The sequence below is a fragment of the Parasteatoda tepidariorum genome, chromosome 9 (genome assembly GCF_982258835.1).
Source record: "Parasteatoda tepidariorum strain Cologne lab strain chromosome 9, Ptep-v5.0, whole genome shotgun sequence".
In the NCBI taxonomy this organism is placed as follows: domain Eukaryota; kingdom Metazoa; phylum Arthropoda; class Arachnida; order Araneae; family Theridiidae; genus Parasteatoda; species Parasteatoda tepidariorum.
In genome coordinates, this window is record NC_141763.1 from 86,653,544 (window position 1) to 86,679,484 (window position 25,941).

General features: G+C 28.0%; 1 protein-coding gene across 1 annotated transcript; it reads left to right on the forward strand.

The window, feature by feature from the left end:
- Positions 1-1,549: 1,549 nt before the first annotated feature.
- LOC107449765 (mitochondrial coenzyme A transporter SLC25A16) lies at positions 1,550-25,236 on the forward strand. Its single transcript, XM_087152287.1, has 9 exons — positions 1,550-1,835; positions 3,787-3,879; positions 5,265-5,398; positions 7,333-7,393; positions 13,931-14,052; positions 14,193-14,259; positions 15,927-16,089; positions 18,084-18,152; positions 24,781-25,236. The coding sequence occupies exons 1-9, from the start codon at positions 1,754-1,756 to the stop codon at positions 24,953-24,955; spliced, it is 966 nt and encodes a 321-aa protein (XP_087008413.1). The 5' UTR covers positions 1,550-1,753; the 3' UTR covers positions 24,956-25,236.
- The last annotated feature ends 705 nt before the right edge of the window (positions 25,237-25,941 follow it).

Here is a 25,941-nt window from a genome sequence, read left to right on the forward strand (position 1 = left end):
TTTTTTAATCACATAAATACGCTTCGTGATGTATAATTTTGTAACTGCGTAAACGCGAATAACGATTTTTAGATTTTAAAATCACATGAATACTCAGAATACAACTTAAAATTATAATTCTCATTTATATTATTTGTGATATAGTTATTGTAATTATTCCATTTATTTACTACAACTCACATATTTTATTTTTAAGTAAATTGCAAGATTTTAATAGAAAACAGGAATAATTTAACTATAAAGCAAATTTTTTCTCGAAATATGTTGAAAATATTATGTACTAATTAAATAAAATATAATTTAATAAAAATGAGAAGAACGTTATTTTATAGATAAATGGCCCACAATACATGAAAGTTTGTATAAATAAAATGTTCTGTTCCATTTACAAAAGTCCCGCAGTGGACTGATCGTTAAGACACGGTTCCCAGCAGATCACCGAAGTCAAGCATCACTGGCTGCGGTCAGTGTGCGGGTGGGTGACCACTTGGATCAGCCTGCGTAGGGACCGAGGGTGTGCGGTATTGGTCCTCGTTAAACTGTTCTACCGTAAAGTGCTCGACTTCGCGTGCAGGTCGTCGGGCTACCGAAGCGGGGGTGCCATCCCCTCCGCAGAGGATCAAAATTGTGATGGCATGTCTTCGGATCATCCTCAGGGATGTTTCCCAGACCGTCGCCAATAGCCCATTGTGCAGCTCTAGTGCGTCGTAAATTAACAACAACAACAACCATTTACAAAAAAAAAAAAGCTTTACAAGAAACCAGTTTTTTTAATCGAATTCTGATATGAAACAATAGAATTTTAAAGGAAAAAATTATGTCTGTGAAATATATTTATAGAATAAAAAGAGAAATGCTTTGTTTGAATTCAAAACATGCTCGGGATGATCCAAAGACATGTCATCGCATTTTTGATCCTCTGTAGAGGGGAGGACTCCCCTGCTAACAAAACGACTTGAGCGCGAAATCGAGCACTTTATGATAGAACAGTTTAATAAGGACCGGTACTGCACATCCTCGTTCCGTTCCCTACTCAGGCTGATCAAAGTAGTCACTCATTCGCTTACTGATCCTCCTCTGGGATGTTTCCCAGACCGTCGCCAATAGCCCATTGTGCAGCTCTAGTGCGACGTAAATTAACAACCAACCAACCAACCTTACTGACCGCTGGAGTTCTGATAATATTTATATATAAAAGAAGTTTTTAAAATGATATGTGCACCTTCAATTACCTGAGAAGAAATGCGAGAATCTGATTTGTGAAATTGATTTTTTTGTGAAAAACTCACCAATCAGATACCTCATCTCTACTGAAACTGTAGGTGCGGCAAACGCATTCTGTTAGATTGCTCCTTTTAAAGTGTGATTTAATAAAGGACCATTCTTACTTGATTAAAGTCACCAACATTAAAGTACTGTGAATGAGAATTTGATTGGTTGAATTTGTTCCTCAGGCGCATGAAACTAGTTGGTCATTGTTGACAGCGATTGGAAGTGTGTGAATCGCATACAGCGACAACGGTCCTTAATTTATGGATCATCTGTGTTCAACGGTCTAAAAATGTACAAGAGGCGAAGTTGAAGTCAAATTTAAATGATGCAATATAAAATTATTTAATTTTATAAGATTTTAGTATTTTGTTTACTGAAACATGGTTGTTTAACTATTTAGTGCCACTATTGTCTGTGTCTCAGAAATTAAAACCTTAATTATCTATAACTAGTTTGTGAATTTTCGCCCGTAAAAAGTGCAATGTCTCTAATGGAAAAGAAAGCCGGTTCTGTCTTGGAACCGAAAAAAACTGATTTATATTTTAAGTCTTTTATTGCTGGAGGTTGTATGATTTCCTACTTTAAAACTATTTGAATAAATTGCTTTTAGTTCCAAACTAAGGTGTTTTTTTTTTAAGCTTGTTTTTTCGATAATTTAAATTTTTATCTTAGCAGTTCATTTTACTAGTTTTAATGAATTTATAAATGCTTTAGGCTATATTAAATTTTTTTTGTAATTCTATTTGCATTAAGGAATTCGCTACCGGATTCATATGGATACTTCACTATCATTTGTATTCCTGGGTTAAAACGAACTGTATAAATTAACATTGAAATTTATTCAATTTAATTTTATTATTATTGTGTTTTGAATTATTATGATTTGTTCCAATAGCACAGATTTGGTTATGCAGATTGATCTATGGTTTTAATAGGATCAAGTTTAAATATAATAATTTGGTTTCATTTTCACTCCAACTTTCCTCTGAAACATGTTTTTTAACATTTTGTTAATAAAAGAACTCATTAAATGTTTTCTCCTAAGAAATTTTATGAATAGTTGAAAAAGTTTTTCCTAAGTACTTTGAAATTTTAAATAATTATTTTTTTTGACAAGTTTTTTAAATTTACAATTATATGAGAAATACAAAAAAAATCAATTACAACTTATTTTAGACAAAGTATAACTGAATTACTGTTTAATGATTGTAAAATAGTTATTAGTTTTATCATAAATTGTTAAATAAGAGAATGATATCTTGATCTATTTTATAATATTAACTAAGTGCACTGAAAAATTTTGAATGAAGGGCTAATTGCAACATGCCTCAACATGGTGGTAGCAATAATTCTAATTTTTGTTTGAACCAGTACTTTTTTTAATAAAGAGAAAGAAAATCATTTTGTCGATTTTTTCTAGTTAACAAATTTAACACAAAATAAATTTTAACTTTTTACCCCAGCCTTTATTCATAGTTGTATTGTAATAAAGCTGTAACTGACTTAAAGTAGTTCATTTGTTATTCTTAAACTACTTTTTCTTTTCATTGAATGATGTCTTTAAGAAAGGATGTTCTTAAATTATATGATTTATCTTATTGGATGTGCATATTCAATCTAATCTTTTGTTTATTTATGTTTGAATTTCTTGTTGTGGCTGTTTTAATATTTTTTAACTGTAAGAACAAGTGAAGATCATTGACTGTGAATAATGATGGGCATTTAGTTACTTTTATAATTCAAAGGCAATTTTTATCTGAATTATTCTTTTCTCTCCATTTTTTACTTTTTTAACTTGGACTCTTAAATTTTCCCATTAAGTGTAGTCCCAAAGGAAGTTTTAAATATTCAAACAAAAAAAAAGCATTATTTATTTATTTATTGTGTTTTTTAAAATACATATAGGAAAACTGAGATAAAATGAAAACACTAAATCTCAATTTAAAAACTTTCAGCACGTATTGATTAACTCTTTTAACTAGTTTTAACTCTTTCTGGCCAACTCATTTTAGAAAAATTTGTTTGAAAAACACAGATTTTTTTAAAAAATTCGTGAATACAAATTTCAATGTATAAATTTTAAGTCACTTGAACACAAATTACAAAAGTGGCTTATAAATAGCGCGAGTACAAATTGCGACATTTGATTTAGAATCCTAAAAATACGAAGCACGTTGTGAAAATTTAAATTGTGATGATAGCAATCGCGATGTATGATTTTAATAATATGAATATATTTTTTAAAATGCGTTTGCATTGGTAGGAAAAATGCAAAAAATAAAAAAATTTGGAGGAATCTGAAAAAGACAAGCTTTGAAAGAGAAACTTTTGAACTTGAAGAGGCTGATTATCTTTTTCATTTTTTACTAAAAGTAAAATTTTTCGTGCGTAGATTAATTTTACTAACCAGTAATTTTATTAGTAGTCATTATATACCAGGATTCTTTTGTTCATTAATGTTCCAAATGAATTCGGTACAGCTTTATGTAAATCACTATTCTATTTATTTTTTAGGTGTTGCATGCATGTGTTCAAAAAGTGCTGTTGCTCCCTTAGATCGTATTAAAATATTATTCCAAGCTCACAATCAACACTATAAACATCTAGGTAAGGTACTTTATAATGCTTTTTGAATTTACTAACTGATGTTAAGAAAATATTTTTTTTTTTTAATCTACTTGTTAAATGAAAACACCAATTCAAAGTAAATTTCTATTTTTTTAAAAATTTTGTATGGTTACTTCAATTAAATCATTCACTCTTTAAATCATTCATTGCCATTACACGCACGCACACACACAAAACAAAACCTTTAACCTATGGATGAAAAGGTTTTACTTTGACTTTTCGAAAATTGTCGTTACTTGTCCTAATATATCATTACCATATCTTTAATCTTGAATTTTATTCAGCATCTCAAATTAAGTAGTTATATTATTTGTTGAGAAAAACTAAATAACCATTACTTAATTTACTTTCTTCTTGAAAATTCCAAATAATTTATTGTTTTAAAATTCACAATATTCTTATTTTATTTTTTCTCAAAATAGACTTGTTGTTAGGTCATAAGAATGTAAATTTTCTTTCACTGATCAAATATCTTTTCTCCTTTTTGCTTTAAAGAAGCTGCACTAGAAGTTAGGCAGAGTGATATGAAACTAAACTCAGCGGCACGATAGCCCTTGCGAGCCAAGGCCTACTGTGCCCATCTCAGTTTTCTTGACCTTGGACTCTGAGGTGCAGGAGCAGATGTTCCGGTCAGGTGGTCAACCGAACGCGGAACCCCCAGTGTTTAGTTCCCAAGCGTGCTTGGTACTCATTTATCGACCCACTGAAGGGATGAAAGGATGAGTCAGCCTTGCCCGGCCCGAGGATCGAACCAGGGACCTGTGGCACGACAGCGCGAAGCGCTACCGCTCAGCCACCGAGCGTCAAGAGTGATATGAACAATGTTATATTTTTGTTTTAAATATTCTTATTAATTTACAAGGGTTATGTTATAATCTAAAGCTTTTCTTAGTTTTAATGGTGCCTAGAAATTAATGCAAGAGAAAGGTGTTTTAATGAAACTACAGTTGTAGGAAGAAAAAAAAAAGTTGTTAATAGATCTTTCTAGGATAAGTTCTTATAATTCTATTGCTGATGTGTCTTTCTCTTAGATTTAGGATGGTGGTTGGAAATTGCATTTAGAGCTTTATGTTTAAAATATAACCATAATTTTTACAAAAAGGTAGAATAAAATGCAATAGTATGTACAATGAGTGAGTTTAAATTGCAAAAACAGTTCGAAGAATTATTCTGTGCAACGCACAGGAAGATAATCTACCTTTTTTTTTTTTTTTTTTAAATTATCCATTTTAAAAGTTTTTATATAGTAGTGTTAAAGGGTTTCAAAGAATGTGAGTGATAAATAGTTTTAAGTTTGCACAGTTTTTGCAACAGCATTTTATATTTTATTTCATTTTGTATTAATATTTTTACATTTTTCTTAGGAATATTTACCTGTTTGAAAAGTATTGTAGAGAAAGAAAGTATAACAGGACTGTATAAAGGAAATGGTGCCCAGATGATAAGAATATTTCCTTATGGGGCTGTGCAATTTGTTTCTTTTGAATTCTATAAAAAAGTACTTTTTTTAAAATTGTTTTTTGCTTGACATTATTTTAATTCAATTGAACATATTTTAATTGTTAATATTTTGTTTTATGCTTACAGCTTTTTTTGTTTTATGCAACATAAATTATGATTTCGTATTAAATAATCATCTAATGGTTTTTACTTGCTTATTTGGTTTTGGTTTTATTTCTAATATTGGTTTCCTTCTTTTCACTTTTGCTGAAATTAAAGATAAGTTAGAAGTAAAGGGGTGAAACTGCATGAATATCATTTATACACAATCGAGTCTCTATAATTTAAGATAGACTGGGCTGATCCTACCTCAGAACTTTTGAATACTTGAATTATTAAAAATATAAAATTTAATAAATGTTTAAATGAATGAAAACAAAGCAATTTTTTAATTTCATTAATTGAAAAATATATTTAGAAAAAATATACTTGCATTAGAGGTTCAGGGTACATTTATTATGTTACTGCGATAAGTTATTTGTACTTTAAAATAATTGTCTAACATTTTTAGTTTAAAAACACTGCTCCTTTTTTGCTCAGCAGTATCATGGCAATGTCGAAGTAGCATAATGTTGGTTGGTGTTGTTTGGGGCTGTTACTCCATGCATCACATTGCAGACTATAGAGCAGCTACACCCTCACTGTGGCTCATTTGTTGCATGGAATCTGATGGATTCTCCTATTTATTGTCCTCTGGTCTTGCCGGAACCTCGATTATTTTTAGAATGACAGCATCTGCCAATTCTAACTGTTCATCACTATTTAGCCATTTGCCCACCACTGTTATGTTGGTGTTTTCACAACTTGCAATTTTTTTTATTTAGCTGATAAAGATTATTCACGCATGCTGATTACAGTGGCAAATAGTCTTCATCAATGATGTGATCATTAACTATAATTGCATTTTTCAACATTCAGTGGTAGTAATTGTTGTAAAGCCAGTCGTTGTCATCATTCTACTTGTGTGTGTGTTGATCATTAATTGGAAGCAATAATGATTTTTTTCCTTCACTATCTCGGATATATGGAACAATTGATGCTCAAACTATCAAGACTCTACTGAATCTACTTTGTTTACATATGAAGAAATAAATTATGTTTAAGTGGTAGTGATATTCATGCAGCATATTATTGCATGTATTTTGAAAATATATTTTTATATAATTTTTATTATTTTATATCAGTTATTAATTCATCACTATCTTTTAATGAAAAATCTTGTTCTTTTTGTACACACCTGACATACATAATCTTAATCTTTTTATTCATAATTCTTGATAAACAAATGAATTTTTATAACAGGATGTGTAGCATTTTTAAAAAGTGCTTAAAGATGCTTATTTTCGTTTTTTTAAGCCCTTAAAAGTGTTTTTTTCATTGAGTGTTTTTAAAAAGTGCTTTGTTTTCCCTTTTTCGAAATGAGATATTTCCTTTACTATGCTGATTTTCACTTCGAATTATGCAAAAGACACAGTTTGCATTGTTCTATCTAATCTATTTTGGCATATTGTCAATCCGTAGCGTATAAAAACGCCATTCATTTTACATGATTCAAAATTTAAGGATTTTTAACAATTGTCAAAAACAATATTTTTGATATGACGGTTAAAACAAGATAAAGCCGTCAACTGTCAAAAACTTTCCAACCCTGCCTAGTTATGATATTTTTTAAAGTGCTTAAAAATATTTTTTGAGTGCTTGAAAAGAGCTTAAAAGGTGCTTATTTTTTGTTAAATAATTTGGCTACGCAAATCATTTTAAAGAGTTTATTTGGTTGATCATTTTCTATTTTTATGACTAATTACAAGTTATTTTGAAAACATCATGATCAGTTTCTTTAGTATTACATCATATAGTGTACAATTTATAGTATAATTAAGAATTTCTATTGGTGACATTTTATATTTTCTTTATTAACAAAATTTTTTTTAGGTGATCAAAAACACGTTTGGACCATCTCATGCTTCAAAATTTTTTGCTGGTTCGGCAGCTGGTAATTATTTTTTATCTTAACTTTATTTACTTTAAATGATATTATTATGGTATTTTATAATGTTTTTTCTTCTCTTTTATGGATAATTGTTTTCTTTAATATCTATTTTTGTTTTTATAGAAATTAAATATTTTGCTTTTTTCGAAAGTATATTATTTAAAAAATGTATGTAAAAGCCATCAATGCTATATAACGGATACTAAATTCTGGAATTAGCACTTGTTTTTAATGTAATTTAAGGCATTATATGATGAATTATCGCTCTAATAAATTCTGAAACTAACACTTGTTTCCAATGTAAATGTCACAAAACAAACATTTTTTCAATTTTCTTAAAGGCTATCTAATGAACTTGAAATTTCATCAAGTTGCATTTCATTTTCATGTGAACTACCCTCAAGGTTGTGATGGCTTTATTTAAATTTGATGTTGAAATTTTTTAAAATAATGAGCCAAAATTCTTGTGAAGTACATGAGCCAAAATTCTTCATCACAACATTTAAATTTTTTCTCCGCTCTAGTTCCCACAATCACTATAATCCTTAAAATTGATTATTGATATAAATATTATGTTTTTGGAACTTTTGAATTTAGTTATCAAACATTTCTGCTCTTGTGTCTTTTTGTTTATTTATTATTACTTTTTTAAGTATCAGAAAAAAGATTGTTGTGGTCTAATTCTTCATCAGTCAACAAATATACAAGATCCATATTATAGTGACAGAGATTTATTCAAAATATTTCTTAAAAATATTTCTTCTGTCAATGATTAGGGGAAATTGATTATATTTTAATTTAAAGAAGTAATATAATTATTCTCTGTAACTGATAAATATGCAACCATTTTACCTATTGCTAGTATTGATAGACTAATTTTCTTTCTTTCTATTGATAATATTTTGATTTTATTTATAAAAAGGACTATTAGGCTCTTGTCGGTAATTTATTTGATATATTTTTTAAATAATATTTTTTCTTTAACTATTAGAAGAGATTGAATAAAACTTTTATGCAAGTTAATGAATTAAAATTATATTATATGCTTAATATTGCCAACTTGGATGGTTATTGAAATACTTTTTTCTTGGTAAGGGCATTATTTATATTTAAATGTATAAATCCTAATTTGAAAAGGTAAATCTTATTTTATTTCTCTTGCAATAACAATTCCATAATCCAATATATATATGTTAGATATGGTGAATCAGTTTTAATTTTGGAACATTCATATCCCAGAACATTCATAACCCAGAACATTCATAACCCATTCATTCCCATTATTATTATGCTACCTCTTTGTAAAAGCTTTCACAATGATCATGCAAGTTGCCAACTATGCTTTATAAATATTTGTATAAATGATAGCATATTTCCATTTTAAGAATTTAATTATTATTTGTTTTACATTAGTAATATAACAGCTCTGTTCTGTTTTTACTGTACTGTAATAGCTTTCATTTCTATCTTAACTGCTTATTAATTATTTTTCTTTAGAAAAATTTTATAATAAATTTTGTACTGTTGTAAATATGTGTTAAAATATTTATTTTGTGTCTGCATGATGCTTTTTAGAGAATTTCCCAAATTTATTTCTTTTGCAATTTTCCAGAATAAAACTTCAAACATTCTCCTTTCTTAGGTATTGTAATATGTAATGTCTAATGTAATATTTTAAGATAGGAACTGAAAAACGTAGGATTATAACATATTTGCTGAAAACTTCAAATTCTTTCCATCTTAAGGGCTTAAGTGACATCACCCTGATTATTATGAACTGAAAAATATATTAGATTAAAATCTTTTTATTTATTTGCTGAAAGCCTTGTCCTGGAGTCTTATGTAATATTTCAATATCCCCTACTGTTGTAAATGGAAAAATACAGACCACGAAATTTTAATTAGCTTGCTGAAAACTGTAAGCATTTTTTGTACTAAAAGGTTTTGTGGAATTTAGCATTAAAAGGAAATGGTAATTGTAATTTCTTTTTTATGCTATATTTCAAAGATTTTTTTTAAAAATAAAATAATAATTGAAGATTTTCTTTAACAGCATAACATTTGAAATAATGTTTTTGTTGTTCTGTTGTAGAATGAGTTAATTAAAATTGTTAGAGCAGTTTATGGAAAAACACGTTAAATGGACAAATTAACTAATCAAACAATAATAAATATAAAAAAAGCATGTAATTTTTAAGAAATGTTTTCTAATTCTAATCAAAATCCTCCATCAGGGTTCCCACGGTCCTTGAGAGTCCTTGAAAGTCCTTGAAATTTTTTTTGCTAAATTTAGGTCCTTTAAAGTGCTTGAAAAACGTCTTAGGTCCTTGAAAAACTTGATAGGTCCTTGAATTTGTCCAATACTGCCGGTGGCCCTTTTTATAAAACACTCGCGGATCTTTCTCGTTCTTTCTGTTTTGTTCCCGAGCTCTCTCACGTGGTTTTTAACGCCACCATTTCTAACCGGGCCTAGCGTCTTGGTGTCTGCCAAGCGCACGGAGCACAGCAGACAATCAATGCGTTTGTGGCGAGACTCCACTTCATCTTCTGTCGCATATGCTTAGATCTTCTTTTTTCTTATGGAAACTGGAATACTCTCGAATTTTGGAACAATATGTACCTTGTAGTTTTCAATAAATTTGCCGTTTTACCATCTGCACTTGTCCTTACGTTTGCGTCATTTCAAAACTTCATTGTAAAGCGTATTCGCAAAGGCACGGCTTCGTATTTGTGTTACGTAGTTTAGACTAGTTATGCCTGGGAAGTGCTATTTTAATCCCCAATGGATGGATAATCAAGCTTATAAAAAATGAATTTTATCGATGCCCGAAAAGAAGTTCAGAGCCAAGTGCCGATTATGCATGAAGGAGATCGATATCGCAAAAATGGAAGAATCTGCTCTGAAATCACACATGAAAGAAAGGTAAAACAAAAAAGCAGTCTCATGCCCTGAGTTCTCTTTTTCCAAAGACATCAACATCTAATTCATCTGGTGTAAATACTTCTTCAACATCGTGTGCCCCATGTGAAACAGAAACTTTAGTGGCCGAGGTAACATTGTCTTCTTATCTGGTCAAAAGGAATGTGCTTGATGCTGAAATTCGCTGGAGTTTGAAGTGCATCCCTAGTAATTATTCATGTAACTCCTGTGAAGGGATTAGTAAATTGTTCTCCAAAATGTTTGCTGATAGCTGTATAGCGAGACAATTTTTTTGTAGTGCCACAAAGTGAGCCTATTTGGGCTCCTTTGGATTGGCACTATACTTCAAAGGGATTCTTATAAATGAGCTGAAGAATGTTGATTGCTACACTGTACTCTTTGATGAGACGTTAAATCAGTCTCTACAATCTAAGCAGATGGACATTATGGTAAGGAATTGATAATAAAGTTTGCACTAAGTATCTTACCTCCCAATTTATGGGTCATGGAACTGCAGAAAATATTTTGTCCTCTTTTTACAAATGCATGGATGATGGATAAAAGCTCTCTAAAATACTTCAGTTATCCATGGATCGACCCTATGTCAATTGGAAATTCTATTAGAAGCTTCAGTGTGTATTAAAAGAGAAATATTTCCACCAGGTCATATTCATTGGCAGTTGTGGATTACACATAACGAATAATGCTTTTAAACATGGTGAAAATGGGATATGTTCCTTCTAATTTTTATTTTCAGAAAGAATTGTTGCTGCATAACATTTAGAGAAGGTTGTGTAAATTATGGATGAATAATTTCAAAAACGATGTTTAATAGAAGAGAGGAGGGGGTTATGGAATAGTCATGGAATATGGAATACCTAAGATTTAGCTCTGTCTTTCATGCAGCCTTCACATGGAAATACACAGGATTAAAGGATTTCACCATTAACACCTCATTACCATTAGTTATAGATTGTGCTGAAAATGATTTTGTGAATTAATATGTAAAACCAGTAGGGTTGTTTTTAAAAAAATATAAATTTTAGTCCATAATACATATACTCTCTTCTCTCTATATAGGCAAAGCATTTAGGTATTATATTTGAAATTAATTATTGCCACAACAAGCATTGTTGCTTCTAGTAAAATAGAAGAGAATAATTTTTAAAATTGGTCTTAGATTAAGGTCCTTGAAAATTTTGTTGAGGTCCTTGAAAAGTCCTGGAAAGTCCTTGAATTTCAATCTCATCATAGAGTGGGAACCCTGTCCATACATTTTGTTTTCAAAATTAAATGTTAAGCTAACTCTAGTTTTAAGATAAGTAAGTTAAGTATGTTAAGACAATTGAAAATATAATGATGTACTCGATTCTCAGCGTTATTACAGTGCCATTATAAAATCATTGATTTCATTATGGCATTGTAATAGCGCTGAGAATCGAGTGAATAAAAAAGTAATCATTCATATTTGCCGTCTGAATTTCACATGTGAAAATAATATTGTATTGAAAAAACAGGTGTTTAAAAAAAATATGCTAATCCGCATGTTTAACTATTTAGTAACTGATCCATAAGTAGTAACTATCTAATAATAAATTTTAAGGCTGTACAAAGTAATCTAATTTAGTAGTGAAATTTTATACCATTTTCCTTGATTGAATTTTTAACTTAGTAAGCCAGTCTTTTTTTTTTCTTCCTGGCCGTAAACTTTTGTTGAAGCTTCTGTCACCATTTTTACCTTTTTTCTATGTGTATTCTGGGTGTGGCAAGGAAAATGCCGTATGTGAAATTTCAAATTCTTTATTGGTAAATCTTTCCAGGGGCTAAGTGTGCAATAATCGGTGACTGGGTTATCAAACAGTTACTCCTGTCTAAAATGTCAGTGTAATCCTCAGCTGTGCAATTCAAGATAGGGATAAAGTTGGTGTAAATCTCTTTTGTCTTGTTTGTTGATTCTCTGCTTTATAGAATTCTCTTGAAATCTACTGTTTTGATGTGTTTTTAGTTGTCATTTGAAATACATGGCAGTATGTTTCGATCTTGATGACTAATTTTGAAGCTTTGGACAGGTACCTCGAAGAATTAATAAGGTGCCACAAATAGTTGGCTCCTTGAGTGCAATTTGTTCTGGTCTTTGCTACGAATCATGCAACAGAGTATATTTTTGTTACACATTCTGCAAGCATTTGCATGTTCCTTGAAATTGCTGAGTATTCCATGAGGAAATTTACAGAATTTCAATCTAAATATTCCATTTTTTAAGAAAAATAATTTGTAGTAGATTTAAAATCAATTGTTCATATAAGACACGTTTGATTGTTGCATTTCCTTGCCATATTCCTATTATCCTTTCTATAACAAGAGTTGCTATTTCAGTAAATGTAGTAAAAATTCCCTGCACTTGAGTTAAGCTTTTCTTTAACATGAAGAAATCATAATACAATACGTAAGGAAACCTTCTGATATATTGTTCTTGTAATATTGTGTTGAAAATATTAGTATTCTTAAAACCATAGTGATAGCTTTCAATAAAAAAAACCAACGAGTATCTGAACTGATAATGGAATTTTCGTAAATTGAATCCCTCAAAAAAAGTTTACTTAAATACTTATTCTGAAGTTGGGTAACATAGTATTCTTTTAAAAATATCAAAGCTTTTGAAAACCATGTTGAAATTCTTAGAATATTTGCATAAAAAATTATTGAGGTGTCAAATTGATTTAAAAAAAAAAAAAACTTAAGCTAACCGAACATGTTTTTTTCCTATTATTTTTTAATGTCTGTTTTGTAACAGTGTCACAAATTGCAACTGGAATTTTTTTTTAGCCCTTTTTGCTGTAATTGGCTAATCTGGAGTGTTAGGTAATACCAAAACATACACAATATCAGCATATTACTAAATGTTTCATAACTAGATCTCTCAGTTCTCCTCTAGGTGATTATAGTGTTCGGATTTGCTGTTGTTTATCAATTATTGTTACCATGTGTAGTCTAGTAGCACCTGTGAATTTATTTTTAAAGTAATGAAATAGTCAGCAAATCATTATTAAGTCAGCAATGAAGAATTTAATAACTTTAAAAGTTACAATAAATAATATATTTTAGGTATTTTAAATCCTTTTTAATGAAGATTTAAAAAGTCAAAGAATTTGATTCCTACAAAAAAGTCAAGAAAATTTTTTTGTTAAAATCCTGCAAAAAGTCTGGAAAAAACAGCTAGTTTTAGAATTAGTGTTAACAATAATTAGCCATTGAGGTTTAAAGCAAAGAATTATAATATCTGTAACAAATGTTACTTTTAAAAACTTCACTACGAGATTAATATTACTCTATGTTACATCAAGTTTATAGGTATAGGAAATAACTGTTTAAGTATTTCTTGTATTAAATTTTTCCCCGTATTAAATATTGAAAAAAAACAACCCTTTTTTCTAATAAACATGACCGGTTTGAATAAAAATAGGATTTACCTATAGCTTCGTTGAAATGATATAGGAAAGTCAGTGAATTTCCTTTGTGAATATTTATTGGAAATATGTTTAACTTTTAAATTTTATTTAAAAAATAATTTAACAGGTTTCATATAATTCTTAATTAAATTTATTTTATTTGTTTTATAGGGGTAACTGCTTCAATAATGACTTATCCATTAGATGTTGTGAGAGCACGTTTGGCATTTCAAGTTACTGGTGAACATGTATATTCTGGAATTTGCAATACACTTAGTTTAATGTTTAGAAGAGTAAGCGCATCCACATTTAATTTCTTTTTCAATTCATAAAATCTATGCTTTATTATTAATTGCTCATAAGAGACTACTTTATGATTTAATGCAAGTTAAAAATATATTTATAATTCTGTTTATTTCTTGTTATTATTCAGGAAGGAGGTATCTCTGCTCTTTATAAAGGCTTGTCACCTACAATTCTTGCCAAGATTCCATCAGCAGGTAACTATCTTGTTAGTGTGATACACTACGGTTACGAATAAATATTTTTTGTCTGTTGTTTGGTTCTAATGCCACTTGCCACACGGGCAAGCCTGCTTGGTGAAACCGAGCAAATGTAAGGCAGAGTGTGCGATTCTTCTTTTTCAGTGGCGCCATCTATGGCCAAGAATTCGACTTCGCCACATCATACGTCATACCTGTTTATAAGGCGAACCCATTCATACATCCATTCATTAATCCAAAGATCGTAATTTTGACATGAATCATAGAACGATCGATCTCCAGTCCAGTACCCCCAGTTGTTTGTGGCGTTAATTGTGTTGCTCAACTAATATTATTAATTGACTTCCTAATTTTATTTGTATTTATTATTTTTGTTTACACCTCTTTCGATAAACGTGGTCTATCGCAAGGTTACAGAGTTATTTGAATGCATTGAACTCTGTCTTTTTACATCATATATTTTAGTATATTTTTAAATTAAGTAGTTTATATAGTTATAGTAGTTTAGCTTTTGTTAAAATATATTTGCTTTGATTTTATATTAATCTCATGGAAGTTAAATCGAGCTGTCACTTGTACTTCTGTGCTAGTTGCTGATTTCTGTAGTTATTATTATCTTTCATCCATCAGCATCTTATCTTTATGAGTTACTTTGATGTATGCTGTGTTACTTATGCACTGTTTGGTATCTATCATTAAAGTAATGTTTAAATCATTGTAAGAGGTTTTGATTTATATAAAAACACCAGCCTTTTGGAAGTGGAACCTTGTATTCTCATCCTAGTCAATTTGTTCTCCTCTTGCTTTATTTTCATGTTTTTTGATAAAATTTTTGGCAAGTTAATGAAAGCATGTATGGTAGATTCATCACACTATAGTAAAAATAAATTAACTTTTTCTATATATATAATCAATAAATGAGAATCGTTTTATATTCATTAAAATGTTTTGTACTGATAGCATTGAAAACTCTTAACTATATTAAATTCATTATTTCCAAATCATAAAATGATTTTGTGAAAGTCTAAATATATTATGAGAAATAAGATTTAAATATTCATCTGTTTGGTTTTCACGATACAATTTTACCATTTGGGTCTTAGTCAGTATAAATATTTGTCTATCCACAACAGATTTGTTAATGTACTAGTGAGTAACTTTATGGCCACAGATCAATTTAATTTGAAAATTCTTTTCATCGATTTTGGCTTAAATAAGGTTTCTATGAAATAAGAGGAAATCTGGTTAAACTGTTACTTTTAATTTGCGGCTTAAAATATTTAACCTGTTATTTTAAATGAAAAAAAAACTGGTCTTTTACAACCTTGGTAAATATTAACTTTCCAAAATTTAATGCAAATTATAAAAATGAAGCAATTAATGTTGTGGTATCTTAAATAAAGATATAACAAAACTATGTTCTAGCATATCATTCTGAAAAAATTATAAATATTATTAATGTTTATCTATACATATGTAGAAAATTTATTTTTGTTTATAATTTGAAAATTAATTATTATAAAAGTTAACTTAGATTAACTTATTAGTTGACATAGTTCACTTAGTCGATGCAGAATAGTTAACTTTTTATAATTCTTTTACTTTAATGAATATTTACTGTATTTTCTAAGTCAACTTTTTAACCTAATTTTTAATCGATTTAGGTCTCTCTTTCTATGTGTTTGAGCGTAGCAAGGCTTTATTATTGGAATATAGGCCAGAATTATGTGGTCGATCTCATTCAAGTAGCAGTGGAGGCATAGTTCTAACATTACCTGCTAAATTATTTTGTGGTGGCCTTGCAGGCGGTATTGCACAAACTGTATCGTAAGTATTATATAGATATTATTTTCACCCTTCTCTGTGCAAGTTGTGTTACTGTTGTATATAAGAATTTTTTCCTTTCCTATTTTTAAATTGGTGTGTTTGCGATGATTAAGTAAATATAATTCATTGTCTAAATTAATTTCTTAAAATGTTTTTCATATTCTTTTTTCAGCACAGTCAGAACCTAATTTAGCAAATTTTATATGGACCCTAGATTTTGTTCTTTAAATCTTCATTTGAAGTATTAATGTTTAGCAACTAAAAAATTCTTTACTTGCCTAATGGGACAGCTCTAAGCACCTGCATGTTTAGAAATTGTATATTTTTATTCAGATGTCCAAAATGTAGAATTTTGTGGATGCTTATGAATTTTTTATCCACATTGTTTTTTGCTTTGGTGCATGTTGCACAAAATATACCCTATGCTCTTTTTTTTGCTTGTAATTGTACTTGAGTGTCTGTAAATTCTGCTTTCTGAAGAGTTTTTCAGGATACATTTTTCAATTGTATCCTGAAAAACTCTGGTCCCAAAATTGTCTCATAAAATTTATAAAGCATTGGAAATGTTTGCTTTGTTTTTTTACTTCTGTATTTTTTCTAAAAATGTTATAAATTTTCTTATCAATAACTTTCTGTGATTAATTTTTCCATAGTGCTCCATAGTAATAGTTTTTCCATCTGGTGACTGTAGCACACTTGCACTATTAGCAAGAAAAAACTTATTTTTGACACTTTTTAAATTGTAAATTGAATAATAAATAGCTCATGAATAGATAGATTTTGTCACTTTTCTATAGTCATCAACTCATATAAATTTTGTTAAAAAGTCTGAAGTTTTTAAATATTTGTTTTTTAAAAAAAAATAACAAATATTTTCTCATTTTTGAAATAATTTGTGGATTTAATGTTCATTTATATCTTAAATATAAGTTTTTGCCTTCATTGTAATCAGAGCATGAGGAAATATCTCTAAATCTTAAAATTTGTATTTAGAGCTAGCTTTCTTTTATCACTTTTACAGAATGTTGGTTTGCCATGTAAAAAAATAGATAAAAAGAAAAAAAAGCATTTTATTGAATGCAAAAATAGTTAAGAATTAAAAGCCATAAATTTATGCTTGGAAGAAATCTTTCCATTTACATTTGTATTTACATTTGTATTTCCTATTGACTGTGTGACATTACTATTTTTTATGCAAGATACAACCATTTGATTTATGCTATTAAAATTTAATACAATGTATGCTATTAAAATTTAATACAAAATTTAATACAATGTATGCTATTAAAATTTAATACAATCTACCTTATGTTATTTTTTATATTATTGATTCTTTGATTTCCAATATTTCGGAAAAATAAGAGTAAAATTTTTTTTTCTCCACAGATTCAAAATCAAATATTTACTATCAGACCCCTATTTAATATTTTCTTTTTTTCTGATTAAAATGATGGCAAAACTCCTAATAAAAAAAATTTAATTTGTGTTGAAAGAATACTTAATAATTCAATTTCAATAATTCTTAATTACATTCTTAATAATTCCCATTTCATCCAGATGTAGTTAGTTTATTATTTATGTTTCTGCAGTCACAGTTTCCCTGAGCTGTGGCTAATTAGTTTATTAATTTGCCACAAACAATTCTTAGCACTTTTTTTTAATAAAATATTTTTTATAGTTGTAAAATTTATTGTTGCTACTAATTTGGTTAGTACATCCCTGATTTATGACTAATTAGTCTATTAATTTCAGACAAAATGTTATGCTTCTGTGCACAATTTTTTATAGCTTTTTTTATAATATATTTTTAATAGATTTAAAATTTACTGTTGCTACTAATTTGGTTGCTGAAGTTATTGTATCTCGGAATTATGACTAAATTAGTTTGACTCAAAATATTACCCTTCTGTACACAAACATTTCTTAATTTTTAGCTGTACACAGTTTTCAGAATATGCTTTTATAAAAAAAAAAAAATGCATATGTTTTTATAGCTACCCACTGGATGTTGCTCGCAGAAAAATGCAGTTAGGCACAATGACAGCTGAAACTCAAAAATTTGGGTGAGTTAATTCTTTTTTTTTTTTACTCATGTGTATTATAAAATAGATATTTTTTTCTGTAAATTTTAGTATTAAATTAATTTCAAGATGATGCTTTTGAAGAAAATTGTAGTCAGAACTTGTGATCTTCACCTAATTGAATTTTTATTCTTTTGAATTCTAGCATATGATGAATCCTATGGCTGACTTTTTTCGAGCTATCTGCGACAAAACTCTATACCACTATCTTTCTGATACAAGATACTTTTAATAATAATGAACATATATGTTACTAATTTAAAATAACAAGAGCTCTGTGTTAATAAAATATATGTACAGTCAAACCCCGCTATAGTGAATCTTCAAGGGACCGAAATTTAGGTTCACTCTAACCGGGAGTTCACTATATCCGTTACGCAGGCAATTTCACTAATGGTTCCCAAACTCCTCCCTTTTATTACATTATATTCATATAAATGACTGAAAAATATTATGTAGTTGCAAAAAATGTGTTATTTTTCATCACTCTTCGTCTTGCGTACAAATAAAAATTAGCTGATGAGCAATCCTCAACATCAGATATGGAAACACTTCCCGACTCTCAGATAATTTTTCCTGAATTTCTGTTATTCTGCTTTTTAAACCTGTCTAATCTGCCATTTGAGCACATAAAAGTAGTTTCTATAGATGGTTTTAAGAATCGGTATATGTATTTATTTTGAAGTAGAAATTTAAAAATTATTACAAAGAAAATGGGGGGGAATCAGTCGAAGACAGAAAAAATTTCATTATATCCAACTTCCTCACTTTTTTGGTTCACTATATCCACTAAAAATAACATTATACGTGTGTAGCAAGGCACGGGACCGAGCATTTTGTTCACTATATCCGGGAGTTCACTATAGCGGGGTTTGACTGTATATATGTAATTTTCTTTAATTGAACTTGTAATAATTTTTTAGTCCAACATTACAGGTGATATTCTCGTATTTTGTTGGAGGGGGGAGCACACAAATTATTTCCTTCTTCCCATTTTGTAAATAATCATCACAATAAAAAAAAATTAAAAATCATGAAATAGTAATTGGTGAAAAAAGATTGATGACAAAATGTCTCGAATCAGACTTCTCAAATGCGTGTTTTGTTTTGAGATAAGGTTGTTGTAATAAATAATATTGTATAGCAAATATCGAATTTAAAAACTATGAAGAAATCAATAGCGATAACTGCCAAAAATTCGATGGAATTTTGTTTTAAAAAGTAATTACTCAAATGCATGATTTGAATTTTCCGTATTGTTTGAAATGTATCTGGATATTTAAAATCCGCGAGAAAATTGATAACTGCTGAAAATATAATCAAACATTACTTCAATTTATGATAATATTGGCGCATTATCTAAATGCATGATTCAAATATTTTGCGTAAATTTCTGTAGGAAAGAAAAGTACATTTTTTTTACTTTTCAAAAGTAAAAATTCTTTCTGCGAGCACTCTGTATTGTTCTGCGATTATGCCGCCCTGTCATTGCGATTCTGACACAGGGTTTATGAATACTACCTGTTTATGCAGAATGAGTTGCACACATGCAATTAAGCATAATATTAAGTTCTAATTACATCTTTTAAATTAATTTACAAATTAATTTACTTCTTGATAGTGCATATCTGTAGCTAAATGCATAAAACATTCTATGCCCATTTATAGTTATGTTATGTAATCAGTTTGAAAGAGACTTCAAATTTATCACAGTAAAATTACAATGTTAATTCTGTAATTTTAGTTTATCTAGATTTTTTTTTCAGTCAATAAGCACTATTATTATAAGAAAACATAATTTTAATGTTTTCGACAATGACTCATATTAGCATAAATCAGGAGAAGTGCCTTATTTCAAGATTTTGTGTAAAGAAGTATAATTATTTGGGATGCTTTTTTGAAATCAAAAGAACCCTCTACCTCATGCGTATATAAAAAAAAATCATTTTTAGAATATTTTAAATTATTAAAAAAAGGGAAAATTGATAACTTCTTTAGATCATTTTGTTAAGAAAATATATATATTATACAAATTGATCATTTAATCTCATAATCTACTCTAAGCTTTTAGAATAGGCTTATTAGTTCAGTGATTATTTTAGAAAATTTTTCACTACCAATACATTAAGAAAATTGAGACTTAATATATTTAAAATATCTACTATGTTAAAATTATTGAATCAATTTTTGTTACATCCAAATTTTTTTTTTTAAAAAGTGATAAATGCACGATATTGATTAAATTAAATTGTGTTTCTACAAATCTGAATATGTAATAAAATCCATACTCGCAGTCATATTTCATTAAAATGTAAAATATTGTGTTCTTTAAATGAAATAAAAAATGTGAAAAAAACATCATTTCTGAAGCCAACCATCTTTTAAACATTCACAATTTCAGATTTTTTTTATATTATCTATTTGAAACTCTATCTGAAGCCACTTGTTATGGAATTTCTTTTATTCTCAAATGAGAATAGAAAAATCACAAGCATTTCTCTCCCGTTCAATGCATGAAAAGGATATATTTAAAATAAAATTCTGAAAAAAAAGGCCAAAAATTTTTATTTTTCCAAATTAAAAATCTTTCTGCAAGAACTCTATGGCATTCTACAACAATGTCAATTCAACCACAGAGACAAAACTTATTTTGTCAATAGTTGGTCAATTAGCATTTTTTTATTTAGTCGGGACTATGACATAGCAACTATGAGGAATAGAACTTAGAAAAGCTTATTGTATCTAAAAATGTATGACTCTGTGTGGCATTGCTATCAAGATGCATTTAAAAAGCAAGAAAAATAATTCTTTGTTATTCTTTCTAAATCTTTATTTGAGGTAGGAAGGTTTAAATTATACATTTTAAGGGATAAAATGAGTATTATTACAATGCATGTCTCCCAAATTTTACGTTCTTTAAAGAAGCGTCTTTCTAATGGTAATGAAATGTCAATTAAAATGTAAGCAGACATTGAGCAGTATTTTCTACACAATAAGATCGCTACTAGGCCTGATATAAGTGCGTTTGAAATACTTAAATGTAGTGATAGTTAAAATCAGTCTAAATTTCTTTTTTTAAACAAAAATCAAGTATAAATGTAGAAATTTCACGATCACATTAAATATAAAAATAAAATACTTCATTAAATATAAAAGAGTGAACAGGTACTTAATGTATTGCATAAATAGTACACTCACAAAATTGTAAGTGAATATTTAAGTCTATTAAGTTAAATGAAAATAGTTTATAATATGTATATTTATATTATGTATGCTTATAATATGTATATCATGGTTGGCACCTACCATGATATGTGCCAGACATATTATCTGGAAGTAAATAATAAATAAGAACAATCAGTTTAATGCTGGGAAGAAGAAGATTGAGGTTGTAAGAGTGTATCATTCTTTAATCCCATACCTACTTCCTATTATCATCGGAAAATATATGTTGGCTATGTCATCATTTTTGGTTTAAAAGTTAATGTTTAATTAAATGCTCTTAATAGTCAGTTATGTGCAATTACCGCACATCAAAATTATGTGATCATAATGAGCATACAACTGTTTATAATTTATTTACTATAGTTTACATATTAGACACATTATAATGTGTATTTATCATTAGAAAATATTTTTAATTACTTTTGTAGATAAATACTTTGTTTATTTTCAGTTCTTATGAAGCTTTGATTAAAGTTTCTAAATTTTTCTGTTTTTTAAGCTTTAGTATTTTTTTAAAGATTTCTTTACCTATTTTCAAAGCTAATTTTATAATTTATTCTATGCTTAAAATGCATCAATCAAATGTCCATTGCAGCAAATTAAGCATCAAATTGTTATATTTTAAAATATTTTCTTTCACTGAAGGAAATACACAATATTTTCTTTATTTAAGACTAAGTTACTCAAAATTTTCAGTTCATATTTTGTTTTAAAAGTAAAAATCTAAATTAAAAATACCTCATTAATATTTTTAATGTTCTTAAAATATTTATTGATAGTTTGCATATGATAACAGAAAGTCCTGAATTTGTGTTTCATTACTGGTTAGTGAGTGCAAAAATATGAAGAAAATAGTCACTTGTATCATAGTTGGTGGTGCCCTCTCTTGTAGAGGAATATCAATAGAGCTGGCAGCTTTAACTGAGTAACTTCTATTTTTGAAAAGATTCTTTTGTTTCTAATTTCCTCCATGTTTGTAACTATTTATTTTTTGTAGCTTTAATAATATATTGGTGATATTGAAAATAATGTATTTTTAATAATAATTTAGAATAAGGGCTGTTATATATAAATTTTTATGTCCATTTAGGGGCAATTTATATAAATTGAAATGCTTTTACTTTTCTGAGATATGCTGTCTAATTCTATTTAAATAATGTAAATCTAATATGTAAATTAAATTATGAAATATGTATAAATTTTTGTGCATTTTTTTATATTTAAAACAAGAGTTTGATTTAGAAGCTAATTTTTCAGTATATTTCTTGTATAATGCGAGGAAAAAAACCTTGTCACCTGGAGTAACTTCTGATCTAATGAACAGATCTTTGAGTTAAAGGACTTAATCTTATTGGTCCTAATGAGTTACTTTAAATATGCTAATTAATTAGTGCAGGGAATAATTTAAGTTAAGGAAATCAGACACAAAAATGTACTTTCTGTGAATAAACAATTTTTTCCCCGACAAAGTTAGATTTGTTACCCTCAGAATATAAGGGATTCCCGCAATCTGATTAACATGGTTTTAATAGTTTGGTCAGGAGACCAGTCTGAAGTTTATACCACTCTTAATGTTAATTTTGTGTTTTGTATCCTAATTGAAATTTTTTTTAAGTAAATCAAAAAATGCTTGCACTTAACTGTAACATTCATTTATCCTAAGATATTTCCTTGCAAGAAATGATTTTAAATAATTGTAATTTTTTATTATTTTATTTTATAATTATCTAAAACATTTTAAATTGTTAGGAACAAAAAAGTTTTACATCATTTTAAAGAACGTAATTTTTTATGTCAATCGATAAAATTTAAATGAAAACTGTCGTATAGTTCTTGAAAAATCAAATTTTAAATACGTAACTTCATTAGAATGAGGTATTATTTTTTTTTACAATTTTTAATTTTTTCACTATTATTAAATAAAATAATAATAAATGGTTATTAAAAATAAATTTTTTTATAGAATTATCTCGCATAAAGGAATTTTAGAAAAATTTCGATAAGTTTTGAAAGTTTGATGGGGAAATGTGGCAAAAGTTAAATTAACATTAAGGAGCCCAAAGTTTGGACTGTTCTCCTGAACAAACTATTTGAACCATATTTCCAAGATTGCAGCTACCCCATACTTTTAAGGGTTAGAAATCCAAATCCATCAACGAAAAAAAAAATTATGTTTTCAGAAAAAAAAAATTTTCATGTCTCATTTTGTGTTTCTGATTTTTAATTTAAAACATCTTCTGCACTATTTAATTAGCATAGTTAAGGTCACTCCCTTGAACCATTAAGACTAATTCCTAGGTTATGGAGATGCAATCATTGGATAAAAAATTAATCAAGATATTATTATTATTATTATTATTTTAATAATTTCTGCAATACTTTTTAAATATACATCATAATTAGCATGATAGGGTTAAATTAAAAGCTTAACTTTTTTATTACTGAAAATCAATAACTCGACTCAAATAAATCCATACCTTTAATATTTTGTAATAGTTATACAACTGTCCTTTATACATTTATAGTTCTCGAAAAAATTTTCTTTTTATGTTAACAATAGCCGAAAGAAGCGTAATATAACAAGGTATGTTAAAAAATTTTTTTTTTTCAACCTGATCAAAAACTAGTGCCAGGAAAAATAAAATAAAAAACTTTCATTTAAATTTCTCTGGTTAGTTATATCAGCACTTTTGATACATTTAACCAACCCATATATTAATTTATGTTCACAACATTATTAAATGTAATTTAACAATTAAAATTATCTTTCTTAATTTTCATTAAGATTTCCTATTCTTAATTTCTATCTTCTTGCTTTCATACTGCATTATAATATTATATTTTTAACTTTCTTCTTTAATATTGATTTTCTCCAGGTCTTGGTGAAACATCGATTCTCTCTTAAAAAAGAGATAGTACAGCAAATTTAACTTTTAGGGGAATGACGATCAACTATTTACAAGTTTGATTATCAAATTTTGATTACCAATCAATGAATATTATCAAAATAAAGTTCTACAATCAATATATATTTTGTATTAAAACTATCTTATTACTTTCCAATTACAACCATATTGTATTTTTAACTTTCTTCTTAAATCTTGATTTCTTCTATTTTCTGCAAAAGAAGTCTTAAACATTGGTATTTACAAAAAAAAAAAAAAAAAAAAAAAGAAGAAGAAAAATGGTATACAAATTCATTTTTTTAGGGAAATGACAATTAACTACTTTCAAGGTAGATAATTAAATCTGATCATCAATGAATTTAGATTATCAAATGTAGTTAAATGTTCAAACTTTATTTTGTGTCATTACTTTCTTATTGCTTTTCTATTACAACCTTATTATATTGTTAACTTTCTTCTTTTATCTCAATTTTCTGCAGGAGAGGACTTGTTGAGATATTGGTACTTACATACAAAAAAGATGGCATAGCAAATGGACTTTTTAGGGGAATGACCATTAACTACTTACGAGTTGTCCCAATGATGGCTGTATCATTATCCACATATGAATTAGGGAAACAAATATTTGGATTAGACACTGGTATTGACTCTTGATCTGGTAAAAAAGAGAGAGAAGCTTCTTTGTATATTATCATTGGAAGCCTGCGAAACTCCAAGTATTGCATGTATTTTTGCCATAAAAACTGTGATGAAATCGGTGCTTGCAGTTATTTTTACTAGTCAAAATTAATGAATGTGTATATGCTATGTATAGTATTTCTTGTGCATTTGTTCATTTGTAGGATTTAAAGTTATCATTTTTTGATTCTATTAGATTTTTAAAGTTATATTTATTTTGTTTTCATTTTGTTATTAAAGATTGCATTTTTAAAGTTTTTTCACTTCTTTAGATCAAAAACTTACATATACACATGTGTTTTAGCAATTTACTGACTTGTAATTTTGATTAAAAACTAAATAAGTATTCTACCGATTGGCCATTTAGATAACAAATGTTTTATCTTATAATCCAGTTTAATTTTGCGTAAAAAATCTTGAGTACTTTTTGTTTAACTGAGTGCTTGTGGAAACAAACTCACAAAATAATTTAGGATTCCTCCAAAAAAAAAAAACTATCACTTTTATATGTTTATATGAATGAAGTTTGTTTATGCTCAATTTGCCTTTAGGTCAGATTTGCGTCTAGCTAGCCAAAAAGTACTAAAATGATATCTATACACTTTTAAGAGATTATAAAGCTAATAAATTTTTAAGACAATTCATAATGTGATCAAATACTTTATGTACAAAATCATGATGAAAAAATATTTTTTATACTCAGAAAAATAAATATTAGCTGTGCAAAATTTTTTTATATTAGATGTCATGGAAATATGTTTCTTATACATGTGATATAAAATAAAACCTAATTATAATACTTTGCATTTATATTAGTATCTGTGGTACCTATTAAAACTGGACCAATTACAATGATATATTACAATAGTGTCGTGCGTATTACCAAAAGTACTTTACCCGTGACATCATTATTACTGTGGTGATTTTTTTTACATTTCTCCTTAATATTTTAAACACCAATT